The sequence below is a fragment of the Apus apus genome, chromosome 3 (genome assembly GCF_020740795.1).
Source record: "Apus apus isolate bApuApu2 chromosome 3, bApuApu2.pri.cur, whole genome shotgun sequence".
NCBI classification, from domain to species: Eukaryota; Metazoa; Chordata; class Aves; order Apodiformes; family Apodidae; genus Apus; species Apus apus.
Genome location: NC_067284.1, coordinates 116109640 through 116124935, shown reverse-complemented (window position 1 = coordinate 116124935; position 15296 = coordinate 116109640). Strand labels below are relative to the sequence as shown.

Here is a 15296-nt window from a genome sequence, read left to right as displayed (position 1 = left end):
ACTTTGCCTTATTAAGACAGAAAGGCATTTGGAAATGTAAACAGGTACATTTTCAGAACTCAGGAAGAAGACAAAATACTTTGAAAGTGCATTCACAAAAGGTATCAACAAATGATGAGGATTTGAGATGCAGAAGCTGAAGAGAAAAATACCTCAAAGATCAGGACTGTCTGCAAGCACAGAAGAGTTTAGGTAGTTCTTATGAATAAAGATCACTGAGGAGAGACAGGAGTTTCAGAAGAAGTAGCTGAAGAAAGACAATATTTATCTAACAGCAGGAAAAAATAGACTGCAGTAAATTAAAAATATTTTACTTATAGCAACCAAAAGCTGTGGTAGCAGCATTGCACAATACCAAATGCCAGTTTTGAAATTCTCAGAAATTACTCTTCATTTTTTAGCTCCATATATCTTTATATTTTTACATCAGTTTTACATCATCACAAGAGTAAATTACATACAGAAATTAAGACAAATTGTATATAACCTGCCAGCTTGCTAATGTCTCAGTTACGTGTCACAGAGTGTCATCATTAACAGTTGGATCTGATCTGGAGAGGGTGATGGGAGGCAATGCTGTGCTCCTCCCAGAACAGAATCCTACCACTGCAGGGTTTTTAAACAATTAGAAGAATGTGGGAATTCACTGGAACTTGCTGTTTGTACCTCCTACAAAACACAGACAATTACTTTTGTTACTTCACTAGAACAACGACTTCTCCCTTTTTGTGTGAGATCTCCAGCAAAAAGGCAGTGAAATGCAGAAATCCCCTGGTTTCAGATCCAATGCTGAACAGCCTGGAGAGCAGCAGTAAAAGTCCGGAGTGCAGGATGAGTCCCGCGATGGGACATCAAGAGGGATCCAGCCTCTGCCTTGAACCCTGCCTCTTTCAGTTGCTTGGCTACTTCCTCCACATCCCAGCCTCCCTCTCCCTGGTGGGACAGCAGGTGGTCAGTGAGGGGAGGGTAGAAGGCAGTCGACACACACTGCACCACCAGCTGGGCATCGAGAAGCAAGGAGAGTATCTCAGCGTCACAACTGTCAGCATCAACCTAGAAAGGAAGTAAAACCCAAAGTAATTAAACATGAATTACTAGACACACCCCTGAGGTAGAACATGTCATGGCTGTTCTGACTGCCCAGTGGGACCTTGAAAGTGAGATGAGTGTTCTGTGTGGGTTAACAACAGGGACACACACATGGATACACACAGGGATGCTACACGTCATTAACGGTCTCTGTCTCATTAGCAGAAGTATTGGACCTGCAGGACGTTCACGAATGAGGAAGCTCAACAACCTGGCTGGGACACGAGCAGCGCGACAGGCTGATCACAGGTTCTCAACCTCAGCACAGAGCAGACCATAGCACTGACCTCCAGGTCACGAATGACACACCTGGAGTGTTGTGCCCAGTTTTGGGCACCTCAATTCCAGAGAGATCTCGAGGTGCTGGAGTGAGGACAGAGGAGGGCAACGAAGCTGGGGAAGGGCTTGGAGAGTAAATCTGATGAAGAACACTTGAAGGAGCTGGGAATGTTTAGTCTGAGGAAGAGGAGGCTGAGGGGAGACCTCATCAGTCTCTACAACTACCTGGAAGGTGACTGTAGAGAGGTTGGTGCTGGTCTCTTCTCACAGGTGATCAGTGACAGAACAAGAGGGAAGGGCTTCAAGCTGCACCAGGGCAGGTTCAGACTGGACATTAGGAACAATTTCTTCACAGAGAGAGTGGTCAGACACTGGAACAGGCTGCCCAGGGAGGTGGTGGAGTCACCATCCCTGGGTGTGTTGAAGGGTGGTTTGGATGTGGTGTTGGTGGAGATGGTTTAAGGGAGAACTCTGTAAAGCAGGGATGATGGTTGGACTCTATGATCCCAGGGGGCTTTTCCAACCTGAATGGTTCTATGATTAAAACTCTTGTCAGAATATTTGAAATTTGTGTCACTTTATATTAATATAACACATAACACTCCAGGTATTAATGACAGGCAACATTTGCAGACTCAACCAGATACTCCAGACTTTCAGCACTCCCAGCAAGGACCAGACTTTTCAAAAGAATCCAACTTGCATTTGAAAAGATTTGGGGCATACAGCTGCTACCTCTTGGAGACACCCCAGATGCCTCAGAAAACTGGCTACTTGACACACAAGAGCAGATACTCTCTTGGAAATCTTGTCTGTTGCTTTACAAACAACACTACAGAAAACCTCAAATTCCATTTCAGTTAATGTTGACGTGTCTTTCCTGAGCTCCTTCAAACGCAATGTTGTTCGTATCAACGTGGGTGTCTTTCCTGCTTCAAGAAGTGCCATAAAAAAGGTCCACAGGAGGAGCAGAAAACAGCCAGTTTGCAGTGACTGCGTTTTAAGCAAGTTATAAATAAACTACTATGATGTTACATTGCAAACTAAATTATGCTACATTTAGAAAACAACTTATCAGTCTAAAACAAAAAAAGTCCGTCTGGCTACCTCAGTTCTTTTGCTGTAAAAATGATGTCCTACCCTACATGGCTGGCACCAGCAAGCACCAGTGATCTGGTGCCCTTGAGGACCAGTTCAATACAGAGAAACCTGCCACAAGAAAGAACTTCTGTTGAAGTAATGACAAACTATTTTAGAAGAAAGGTCTTTATTGTATGTAAATAATTTTAGGCTAATGAATGTAAGTTTCTCTCCTGTGATAAAGCTGAAGTTGGCATGATGACTGAAATAATGTATTTGATAAGCAGCAGAAACAGAATAATTTGTTGCTGTATTTTGGAAGGTGTACTCTATAATATAAAATATAATTTAAAAAGGAAAAATAGACCATATAATATTGTAGCATGAAAAGCTGCTATACTTTATCAAGCTTGGATCCTTAGATAAAAGACTCCAGGTGAAGTTACTCTCCAGATAACTCTTTTTATCACCTTCAATTTACCATTAATAACAAATTATGATTACTTTCAATTTACTATTTTCATTTCCTCTGGAACTTGAGAAGCTTTCCAGAAAACCAGAAAGGCTTTATCATGTCAATCAGGAAGAGATCTTCCTGTTTCACCCTGATGCTACTTCTTCCATTCATTTCAATATTTGTATCTTTCTTTCCACTGAAATATTAAAAATAAACTTGATTTTCTCCAAGTCTTCAACATTTTCCCACTAAGTTACACAAACCTCTTATGGACTGCAGAGCAATGGGACAGTGTGTAGTAGTTTTAGGTCCAGTTTACCAGGTTCTACAAGCTGGTCAGGCAGTTGGTCCCTTTCAACTGAAAGATCTGATTCTCTTCTAATAAACTAATATATTTGATGTGTATAATGTGTAACGTAAGAAATTAATGTATATTTCAAAACCTTAATTATTTAAGGTGCAATGCTTCATTTAAGCATTGCTGCTCAGTGAACAATCTGTCAGATTTTTAAAAATTAAATCAGTTTACACATACCTTAAGACTACAACTATTTAAGATTCATTTTAAGTTATGCCAAGCATGAAAGCAAAAAATTACTAACCCACCATAAAGATAAACACACACAGCACGTACTTAAAAGTAAAAATATACCACAGAGAGTATATTATGATGCAAGTGGAGTAAATGTCTCAGTAAAACTAGGACTCCTCAGTCTCTCAGAGGCAGCTTAGAGGGTACAAAGCAGACAGCCACATCATTAGACTATGGAGGGATCCATTAAACACACCCTGTCATTAAAAATATCTAATTACAAAGCATCGAATAAATCTAGGAGGATCAGATTCACAAGAAATAAAAGGAATATTTTCTTTTTCACTGTTGAACAAATGATACTGCAGAATCCAAAACCTTATCCAAGTTTAAGGACAAAACAGGAAGAAAAGCACTATCAGTCACCTTGCACACAAACAGCTGGAAAGGGCTGAAGGTGGGAGAGCAGTGTCGCAGAAAAGAGCCTAAATATCAGCCCTGTTCTTACTCTTGCCTAGACTTGGAATTCTTCCCTCTCTTGGAGCCAGGACACCATTCCAGGCAGGCTTTTGATCCTCAAAATTGTACCTCCTTAAAAATATTAATTCAAAATACCCTTACGTTGCTTTGTCAGAACAACACATGTTTAGCGCAGCACTGAGTGGCTGCAGGGACAGACTTGAGGCATCCATGCCAGGCATCAGGCTGCAGCAGACACGGACTCTCCACGTGGCACTACATTTTGGTTTTCATAAACCACTCTTTTTGACAAGACTGGTAAACAAGAGAGGAAAAGGCAACTAGGAAAATTCCTAAGCAGCAGCCCTGCCATCACCCCCACTGCTGTGGAGCTGCAGCTTCTGGGCAGAAAGCAGGATGGTGTCAATGAGCCTGTTCTGATCTGCCTGCACGTGCACAGCCCTGGCTGCCCCAAGATCCCAGCTGAGCTCAGGACACTGGTTCCAGCAGAGTTTATGGCTGATCCCAGGAACACTGTTCCAGGAATTGGAGATGCAGCTGGCTGCAGCCTCTGCAAGCTTCAGAGGTGCAGGAATCTTCTGAACAAATAAATACACAGCCACTTTCCATATTGCCTGAACGTGTGAACACACTTATAAAACCACAACAAGGAGAGTATTTATGGTGGAGAAAACCCATGATGTCTGTCTCGACTGCCACTCTGAGGGTGCTGAATTTTTCATTAGGCTAAAACCTGTTACTTCTGGAAGCTTAAACGAGAGCTTTTTCATCTCTCTCTCTCCTTCAGCAGGATTTGACAGAGCAGATCTAGTGTGGTGCCCACACACCGTGCACACATGTACAAGTAAAACAAGGGAGATAATTACGCTAAGGAGAGGAAATCCTGACCTTTTTTCCATGACTTACATACCTACTTGTGTATGGCTGAAATCATTCAAGCGGTATCTCTGATGACTAGCTTACTCCTTCAGACTGTGAGGATCAGTCCCTGCTAGGGACATGTGCACTTGCCTAGGAAGTGAGAGAGAGGACAAACAGAACTGCCACAGGTGCACTCAGAACTTCCAGGGAAGCAGGGCTACACCTGCTCCACACAGACCTTCTGTCCTTTATCCACTGTCTGTTTGATGCAGAATTTAGACACGGATCTTGTGGTGAGAGGACAGGGGAAATGGATCAAAACTGGAAGAGGGGAGATTTAGGTGAGACATCAGGAAGAAATGCTTTGCTGTGAGGGTGGTGAGACCCTGGCCCAGGTTGCCCAGAGAAGCTGTGGCTGCCCCATCCCTGAAGTGTAGAAGGGCAGGTTGGATGGGGCTTGGAGCAGCCTGGGCTGGTGGGAGGTGTCCCTGCCCATGCAGGGGGTTGGAACTAGATGATCTTTAGAGTACCTTCCAATCCAAACTATTCTATGATTATTTTAGATTAACTCAAAACATTTTCTAGTTTCAGCTTCTAATAAAGCCTTGGTTGAAGATGGACTTGCATTGATTATATCAATTCTCACTTATTGGGTGTTTAGACAATGTGACTAGCAACAGGTAAAAGAATATTTACTTATTCTGTCAGGAGAATGAAAGTCAGTCTTAATCTTTGAGAGATAACCAAATCAACAGACAACACTGAAGCCATTCTCAAAAACAATCTGACTTCTAAGGACAAACTCTGAGCCCTTTTGGAAGTATTTCAGTAAAATGATTTTTAACAATATTCAGACACCACCCAACACAGAGGAAGAACAGTTATTTCTGTTATAAAAAAAAACAACAACAACAAACCTACAAAAAACCAAACCCCACACAAGTGGCAGTTTTATAAAAAGATAAATAATAATAATAATAAGGAAAAAAAGAGGTTTGCAATTTCAAAAAGAGCTTACACAAAATCTTGGTGGTTTTATTACAGGCAAAAGCTCTACAACTTCTTGTATCAGCACTTCAGCATCATCCTTTACTGTAAACATCCATAAAGCTGTCAGAGCACACAACAAATGGCCAAGAAACACCTCCCTTCAGCAAGCAGGGGCTGCTTTATTTCCCTCAGCCACGTCTGTGAGCTGTGTTAGCTCTGTCAGGGAACCAAGAGCTCCGATTTCCCTTTCTCAGGTGTTCTTTGTCCTTTCCCTGTTCCATGCAAGCAGGAGTGGCCTTCCTATGAACATTCATTATTAGTTCTACAAAAAGCATTAACAGACCAAACACTGTTTTTAAAAAAACAAAATACACCTACAGAATTACACTGAATGAACAACATTGACAAAACTAAGCAATATATTCACTTTTAGTACAACAGCAACTAATGCTACTGCCTGAAGGGGCTCCAGGAAAGCTGGGGAGGGACTTGGGACAAGGGCAGGGAGTGAGAGGACAAGGGGGAATGGATCAAAACTGGAGGAGGGGAGATTGAGGTGAGACATGAGGAGGAAATTCTTGAGTGTGAGGGTGGTGAGACCCTGGCCCAGGTTGCCCAGGGAAGCTGTGGCTGCCCCATCCCTGGCAGTGTTGAAGGGCAGGTTGGATGGGGCTTGGAGCAGCCTGGGCTGCTGGGAGGTGTCCCTGCCCGTGCAGGGGTGGGACTGGATGATCTTTAAGGTCCCTTCCAACCCAAACCATTCCATGATTCTATGATAGAGCCTCTGCTCCCTGATCTATTGCTTCTGACTGGTCTTCCCCTCTGTGTTCTGCAGTCCTCCTGAAAAAGGGGGAGATAAATCCTTTCTCAAGCTACCTAAGGGATGTAAAAAGAGAAAAGTTCTGGAATGTAACAAGCAGTGTAAGAAGGAAAGACACAGCACATGAGGGGAGTAAGTGAGGAGAAGAGCCTGAAGGGAAAAACCTGGGAAGAGAAGGATGCAGAATGTCTTTCCAAGGGAACAAAGGATGGTGTGAAAGGAGGATACAGGGCTGCATCATTTGTTCAACCAAGGAATCTGAAAAATCTGTTGCAATTAAGAGAACCAGAGCAGAGGCCCCAGAAGGCTCCTGCAGGAACGCAGGCACTTTTGCCTGCTTTGTGTGTTTCAGAATCAATCTGAATTCCTATAAATCATATTTTTAAAGCTTTTGGGTTCTGTGGATGCTTATTTTGAAAATAAATACACATTTCTCCACACGGAAGCTCGATTTCTGCTTCCACATGGGCAGTTTCATTTTGAAGCAGCATACAGGAAATTTACCATCAACTATTATTGTAGATTGTAATACACAACAAAGAGCTCCCTAAGATTTGGTCCAGAATTTGGCAATATTAGAGATGTGGTTTTACTACCTAAAGGTTATAATTCTGGAAATGTTCAATGCAGTTAATTCAGCCAGACAGGAAAGCCACTCCCTTTCATATAAAGGTCTGAGACAACAGCTCCCTTATCTTTTCTGGTAAAGTGGTAGATTGTAGAGCATAAATCCAAGCAAGTCAGGCTGCACACACACAAGCTCAATTAAGAGCTTGAAGAAGTCTTAAACCCACCTCAGTTTTCAGGAAAAGAAAAAAAAAAAAGGAAAAGGATAAAAGACAATACAACACTTGTCCTAGGAGAATAGAATGCATCTTTTTTGGTGTTTTCTCTTTACTGAAAAGCAGGAAAAGAAAATGAAAAAGAGTAATGGAACCCCATGTAACAACTGAAAAATACAGAGCAATGTTTTCCAATTCTTGGTCAAAGAAAAAAAAAAAGGCAGTATTTAGGGTTGGGTTTTTTTCTCCAGAAGCTTTGCTGCAGTATCGAGTAAAACCTTTCTGGCATTGCATGAATGTCCTCAAACATACCATCTGGCATTTTAACCCTTCTGCAACAAAACCAGGGAGGTAACAACTCCCCACCCGTGTGTAACAGACTGCCAAGACCAAACCATCATCTGATGCCCTACTACCACATAAAGCCAACCCCAAAGGCAGAGAATATGAAGCAGGTGACAATCTACTTTATGGAACAGAACAGTTTCTTTTCCACCACACTGACTTAAAACAGCATACTAGATAATTGGAAGGAAGTGCTATGAGTTTTAATCACCTCAAGTAGATATAAAAGGTCTTACTAAGCCTGTATTATTGCTCACTGTAGACACAGTATCTGTGGAAAGACAATAATGATAAGGGTCTCAATAGTCTCTGCTTACTGTGTTGAATAAAAGAGCTAATTTATTACCTCAAACTCTGAAAGATGGGCAATTCAACTACTCATACCTTGGCAACAGCTGTTATCTGCTCCAGTGCCACAGCGTGAAGTTCTTCATCTCTGCTCTCCACCAGGAGTTTCAGGGACGGCAGCAGGAGGGACTGGTTAAGCAGCAGTAAACATAACTCCTTTATACACTGGAAATAAAAGCAAACTCACTCCGTGAGATCTCTGGAGATACTAACACCATCATTCACAGCACAACTTATGAAAATTCTATGTCACATGCAAAATGAAAACAAAACTTTTAAAACCAACAAACTCCCTGTTGGAAATAACTCCTCAGAAATTTGAAAGGACACATTTTTTAAAAGTGTGGGATATGGGGTTAGAAGTGAACCATTTGTTTTAGTAAGACAAAGCAGGTACTAAATCACCATTGCAAGCCAGAACAAAAGAGCAATCACAGCTCTCTGTGGTACTACCCTGTTTGTGCCCACTGAAATGCTGCAGAGCACTAAGGAACAGACACCTGTGACAATCCTGTAACTCAATTATGCCATCATAACAGTGGAACAAAATCAAGAGGAAACAAGAGGACGTACCAGAGGTCAACATCATCAAGTTCTGTTGCAAAATCTTTCCAAATTTTAGACAAAAGTTATACATGATAAAGTGTAGCCAAGTAACTTTCCATCATTCATCTAATTTGGCCTATTTCATAGTATAGCACACATTTAGCATCATAAATCTGCAAGAGAGCTGCCCAGAGAAATACCTTTTTTTATTAAAAAAAGCCCCACACAAACAAAACCAAACCAAAAGCCCCAGCAAACCTCACGTGCATTTCCAAATCTTTACCTGACCTTCCCACAAACAAAACATCCAACATGTAACCTGTGGGTTGTTTTTTTTCCCCCTCAACGTTGCAGTGATTTATTCATTTATACATGAATAGTCCAGGGAGAATGCAAATCATGGACTTCTCTTTCTACATGTTTTGAAGTTTAATGACAAATGTAATCATTTGATGACCAAAATGCAAGGATACTTTTAGCAGAAACACGTGTCTAGCAGCTGTGAACCTAAAAGCCTAAACAACTATTTGAAGATGAAGAGATGTTTCTGCTCCAGCTGTAGCACCCTGCAGACATCTGGCCTTGCCTGGCACAGGGAGCTCTCTGGCTGCACCTTGCTCAGTCTTTTCTAAATTAATATCCTTCAAGAAACACCACCTAGAATGACTTGTTCCTCTACACTTGCATTCTGCTACTGATGATGTCTGCAGTGAAGGACATGATAGATGAAGATCAAATAAATACATTAAGCTTTGTCTTATCACCTGTATGCTCATTCAAACTTCTGATAATTTTCTATTCCATGGCATTTCTTTGGAGAAGCATATCTGCCATACCAACAAACTTACTGAATGCCAAGTTGGAGATTCACATTCCATGTCCCTTTTCCTTGAAAAGGTGTCTCCATGGCAAGAAATGCAGCTTATGTTCAGGAAAATAAATTCTGAGAATCAGAACACACATAACTTGAACAAAACACTGATTTTACCATGTTTGCTTCTTGTGTCTGAAAGCCTCTCAAAATTAAATGGAGCAGCAGTGCCATAAGAAATAACCCCTAAGTATAAAAAGCCTGTCTATAACAACCTCAAACTAGTATTTTTAGGTTGTAGATGGAAGAAAAGGAAATTAAGCAAATTGTGAAATGTAACCAGGTGCTATATGTTTTTAAAGCAACAGGTCAGGGAGAGAAAAGATGCAGGTGTTGAATCAAAGTTTGCTGCTTTGAAATAAAGAAAAATGAAACCTCTCAGCAATCAAATGCAATAATACAGATATTAACACTGCTCTTTGCAAAGCAATAACATTTAACTCCAATGAGCATTTTGTTCTCTTCTTAGATGCTTCACAATTATACTCTGGTACTGGTTACACATTCTAATGGGATGAGTTTTAACATAACCTTTGCTCACCACATAAAGGCCTCCACATAAGAACACCCAAGCTTAGCCACCCAGTTAAATTCTGTTTATTTTACACTAGCAGATTCTGATGCTAGAAGGTCATTAGCTTTCAGGTAGGCACCACTCAGATGACAGGGACCTGCAACAGGTGCTGTAGGGAAGAATAAGGACATCATCACTAGGGCATATTTTGTTTACAGCACTTTGAAACACTGTCAGAGCCACCAGGGAAATAAGGTGTAGGATGGTGTGGTCCAACTTGCAAACCCTTACAATAATAGAATCATCCTGGTTGGAAGGGACCTTGAAGATCAACAAGTCCAACCACAACCTAAATCCCTCTCCCATAACCTAATTTACCCATTCAGTGCTTAAATCATGTCCCTAAGCAATATTTACATTTCTTTTCAATGCTTCCAGGGATGGTGACTCCACCACCTCCCTGGGCAGCCTGTTCCACAAATAGCTACAAAAACGGGAGAAAGGACACCATCTGGCCGCTGGGTTACTCTTGGAGATAAGTACCCCATGGCCATGAGGACCACAAATAAGAGAGGAGAGGCATTCTCCCATGTAGGTGTTTAATTTAACTGATACATGAACCACAGACGAAGTGAAAAATGTGAGATATTTAGAGTGACACTTTAACACTTACTGTGGGAGAAGGATTTACACCCTTCTAAAGAGACAAATCAGGCATTGCAGGAGGTGTCAGACAGTCCAAACACATGTGAATTCATAGCAAATAAACAATGCTCATGTCAACTAAGAGAAAAATCTCCCAAGTTTATAAGGCAAAAAAACCCCAAACCAAACAAAAAAAACCCAGAACAAACACATCCATATAAAGATTCAAGCTATGCAACTACACAAAAAAAACCATTAAAAAAGAACTTGGTTGTATAAAAACAGAAAGACCAGCAGGAGGTGGAGTAAAGGAAGTCAGAAACCTTTCTCATTACATCCAAAGAAACAGTTTTTCTAACTTCTAAATCATCACAACTTGAAGTTAAATGTTTTTTTCCACCACAACCTCTGGACTTCAGAAGGGTGAATGTTATTCATGGTGATAAATTCATCACACAGATTTTAGAGCTCCATCGCTCCTGGTCTGTCTTCTTAATGATTGTATTTATTGAAATGTGAAGCCATTTAAACAGGTTAATTGTCACTAATCAGATTTTCACCTTATTCAGCCATGCTCTCTAATTTGTGTACTTGAGTAAAGTAGCCGTGCATAACAATAAGTTAATTAGATTGATCCCCTCCTCCCAAGTACAGACTTAAAACAATACAACCTGTGCTTGTAGGTAACTGAACACCTACCCATTTTAGTGCAATTCCTGTTCCTGGGCAGCATTCTACTCACAAAAAAAGGTATTTTACCTTGATACTTCATCCTTAAATACCAGAATGTCTTAATATTATGTATATTTACAGCTACACAGAGGGCTAGTCCAGCATTCTGCACCATTAAAAAGGAAGGCTCCTCCAACCAAAGCTGCCAACCAATACAAAACTGTGTGTAAATAAGAGCTTGGTCTGGAATTCAATTAAAAGTTCACTCAATGCAGAGAGCTGAGCAAACCACGACCCATTCTTGCACAGAGGTCTTGGCAAACTGATGGGGGGATGAAAGTGGCCTTTGCTGGGATGTGTCTTCCTGGTTCACTGAGGCAAATGAGAAATTCTACTCCAACTTTGACCAACTTTGACTACTCCTGTGCAAGAGCAAGGTCATGAGTTTACAAGCGATTATGTGCCACTGAGCACCTTATCAAGAGAAGTTCATACACTAATGTCAGCCCCAGGCACAGGGAGACCTGCCTTCCAGTAAAATTTTTGGTGGAAATAGAGGCCCCACCTGGAGAGCTGTGTCCTGCTCTGGAGCCCCCAGCACAGGAGAGACATGGAGCTGTTGGAGAGGGGCCAGAGAAGGGCCATGAAGGTGATGGGAGGGCTGGAGCAGCTCTGCTCTGGAGACAGGCTGGGAGAGTTGGGGTGTTCAGCCTGGAGAAGAGAAGGCTCCAGGGAGAACTTAGAGCACCTTCCAGTGCCTGAAGGGGCTCCAGGAAAGCTGGGGAGGGGCTTTTCACCAGAAAGGGCAGTGACAGGACAAGGGCTGATGGTTTTAAACTGAAAGAGGGGAGATTTAGGTGAGACATCAGGAAGAAATTCTTCCCCATGAGGGCAGGAAGGCACCGGAACAGGTTGCCCAGGAAGACTGTGGCTGCCCCATCCCTGGCAGTGTTGAAGGGCAGGTTGGATGGGGCTTGGAGCAGCCTGGTCTGGTGGGAGGTGTCCCTGCCCATGCAGGGGCTTGGGACTGGATGAGCTTTAAGGTTCCTTAACTATTCTGTGATTCTATTAATAAGTGTATTTGTAATTCCAGCTTACCAACACCTTCTGGAATCATGTTTTACACAGACTTTGAACTTGACTTCAATCAGTCTGCTGGACTATTTTATAAAAAACACACCCCACCTGTCTGTATTTTAAACAGAATGTGATGTTTCTATCAGCTTCTAGCCTTAATATCAGCTGTTGTCTAGAACAGACTGTGACTGCATGAAGATGATTACAAGGAATTAATGAGCCTACTAAAAATATGCAGATGATTAAAGTTGTGACGTTTCTTAAGCATTTCTCAAATCTGCCCTCATTAGTGCACAATATTTACGTACAACAACACTCCCAATAACTTTATACTGAAAGATACTTGTATTGAAGTTTGCATCCATAATTAACAAAACATCATGTTTATTACAAAGCAATTACTTATTAGGTTTTTTTTCCATGACCAACATGTTTTTGAAGGATTCCTCACTGAATCTTCATGCATTTATTAGTGAGAAAATGACTGATTATTTAATTAACATCTTTTGCCACACTAACAATGCACTATTAAAGACTTTCTATAAATACTTGAAAGGAAATTGATGCTGGAACAGCCCTCTGAAGGTCAACTAATCCAACTAGCCCCCCCCACTCAAAGCAGGACCAACAAGATCAAACTGCCTGTGACGTGACCTGGTCGAGATCTGAACACCTGCAAGGACAGAGGCTCCATGTCTCTTCTAGGCATCCAAGGTTTCACCCACTGTAATGGTGAAAACCATTTTCCTTGTATGTAATGAGAGTTTTTGGTGATGTAACTTGTCCCTACTGCCTCTTGTCCTATCACAGGACATCTCTACTTTTTTTCCTCATCCCCACATTTAGAAGATAACAACATCCCCCTCAGTCACCTCTTCTTAAGACAGAATGAACCCAATTCTCTCAGCTTCTCTGCATTTATTGTGCTGCAGTCCCCTAAGCATCTTGTTAGCTCTCCATCAGACTTGATCCAGTGGAGCCAATCTTTCTTGACTTGGAACCTCAAAAGAGGACTCACACCCATGACAGCCAAAGTTAAAACTCACCTGGGCAGGGAGCCTGTGCTTTGTGTCATACAGAGAGCGGCAGAATTTCAGAATTTCATTTCCTGTGATCTCCTTTTCCTCAGGTGGGCACCTCTGCAGCATAGCAGCCCCAAGTTTCACCCAGGGATTATCAGCTGCACACGATCTGCCCAGAAGAGAGAGAGATGTCTGTGGAATATAAATTTACACACACACACCACCACCACTTTCTGCAGGTGTATTTTTTCCTTTTTAATAAAAAACACAGTATAATCTCACGAAAGAGAGAGGAAAACATTTTGAGACAAGTTTCTATCCTGATGCCATTATTCTTTCAGTGCAACAAAGAAGCTTAAAGTGGTCAGAATTATGGCATGCTGTTACAGTCCCTGACGAATCCTGCATCCGACAGAGATTGATCCAACTGGAATAGCACATGAACAGCTTCTCCTGGCTTGGTACCAGCTAATTTCCCCAGCAGAATGTTATCAAGGGAGGGGTGAGAAGAATCCAGCATTCCTCATTTCATCTGCTTTGATCACTTCCTAACAGCATCTATCAAGTATCTGTCTCTTGCTTCTGAGTGGAGGAAATAGTTCCAAGATTCACATTTTCATTTTCAGATCCAACAAGCACAAACAAATACAAACTTTTTTTTTTTATAGCCCATCCAGTCAGGGAAGGAAAGTGTAAGCACATGCATCTGTACTCACCTGTTCCTAGGTACTTGCTAGGACTGGGTATGCTGACAAAGTGGATAGGACTGGGTAGCAAAGTGGAGCTTTTACATGACAGCAGGAAATGTAACACTGGAACAGATCTTCACTGCCCTTTCCTAATGTGAATTGAGCTAATGCACTTCCATTTCCATCCACAATGGGCTAGAATCATGCACAATCACCGCTTAGATCATGATTGTATATTATGTTATTATATACAACCACAAAGTTAATCTGTGCACAAACTTAGGAGGGCACTAAAGGTGGTTTAAAAATCACCCCATCAATCTCTCCAGCTATTACTCAGCAAACCAGACACGAGAAACTTTCAATTTTAGCTTGAAGGAAGAAAGTGGGGGGGAAAAAAAAACCACAGCATGACCAAATCTGACAGGTTGGTCTTGCAATTCAGTGTAAATTAAGATACTCGACCTCCACACGTGGGAAGAAGTAAAGCGCTGTCAAAGTGCTGCTTTTCAAATATATTATTAAGCAGCAATTGTTCAAAGTAACAGATTAATATCACTGTAAATGGAGTCTGTTAAGAGAGTCTGTGGGCCTGACATGCACCAAGGAGCAGGTGTGACCACTCTGGAGAGGAAAAACACCAAGATCTACTATTTCATACCTAAAAGCTTTCTCCTGCTCACCTTCTACTTTCAGAAGTACATACTGTAACCAAACAAAATCAGATCCCAATGAAGCTGACATGGTATGATCACACCCAATCCAGACAGAGATGCTCAGAGTGGGCAGCTCTGAATGCAAACTAAAGAGAAGCCATCTTTATTCCTTCTGACAATTAACTGAGCCTGTCCAGTATCTGAAAGGGGCCTGTAAGAAGGCTGGGGAAGACCTGTCCACAAGGGCATGTAATGATAGGACAAGGGGTGGTGGTTTTAACCTAAAAAAGGGTAGTCTGAGGTTGGACATTAGGGAAAAAAATCTTTAATATGAGGGTGGTGGATCATTGGAACAGGTTGCCTGGCGAGGTGGTGGAGGCCCCATCCCTGGAGACATCCAGGGTCAGGCTTGATGGGGCTCTGGGCAACCTGGTCTAGTGTGAGTCTTTATAAAATGTAAATTGTATTTTCTAGCTTTATATTCAATTATAAGTGTTAGATATTTGCTGTTATGCTGAAGGCCAAAATTCTAAGTATTCAG

At 41.7% G+C, this 15296-nt stretch overlaps 1 protein-coding gene across 2 annotated transcripts in view; it reads right to left on the bottom strand.

Annotated features, from left to right (window-relative positions):
- Window positions 1–295: 295 nt before the first annotated feature.
- Window positions 296–15296, bottom strand: part of NBAS (NBAS subunit of NRZ tethering complex) — a 153853-nt gene continuing 138852 nt past the window's right edge. For both annotated transcript variants that reach the window (XM_051615948.1, XM_051615949.1), the window contains 3 exons: window positions 13435–13579; window positions 8100–8228; window positions 296–1053 (listed from right to left, as the gene is read on the bottom strand). In XM_051615948.1, coding sequence (XP_051471908.1) covers window positions 778–1053; window positions 8100–8228; window positions 13435–13579 — 550 coding nt within the window. In that variant the 3' untranslated portion in view covers window positions 296–777. The remainder of the gene's footprint in view (window positions 1054–8099; window positions 8229–13434; window positions 13580–15296) is intronic.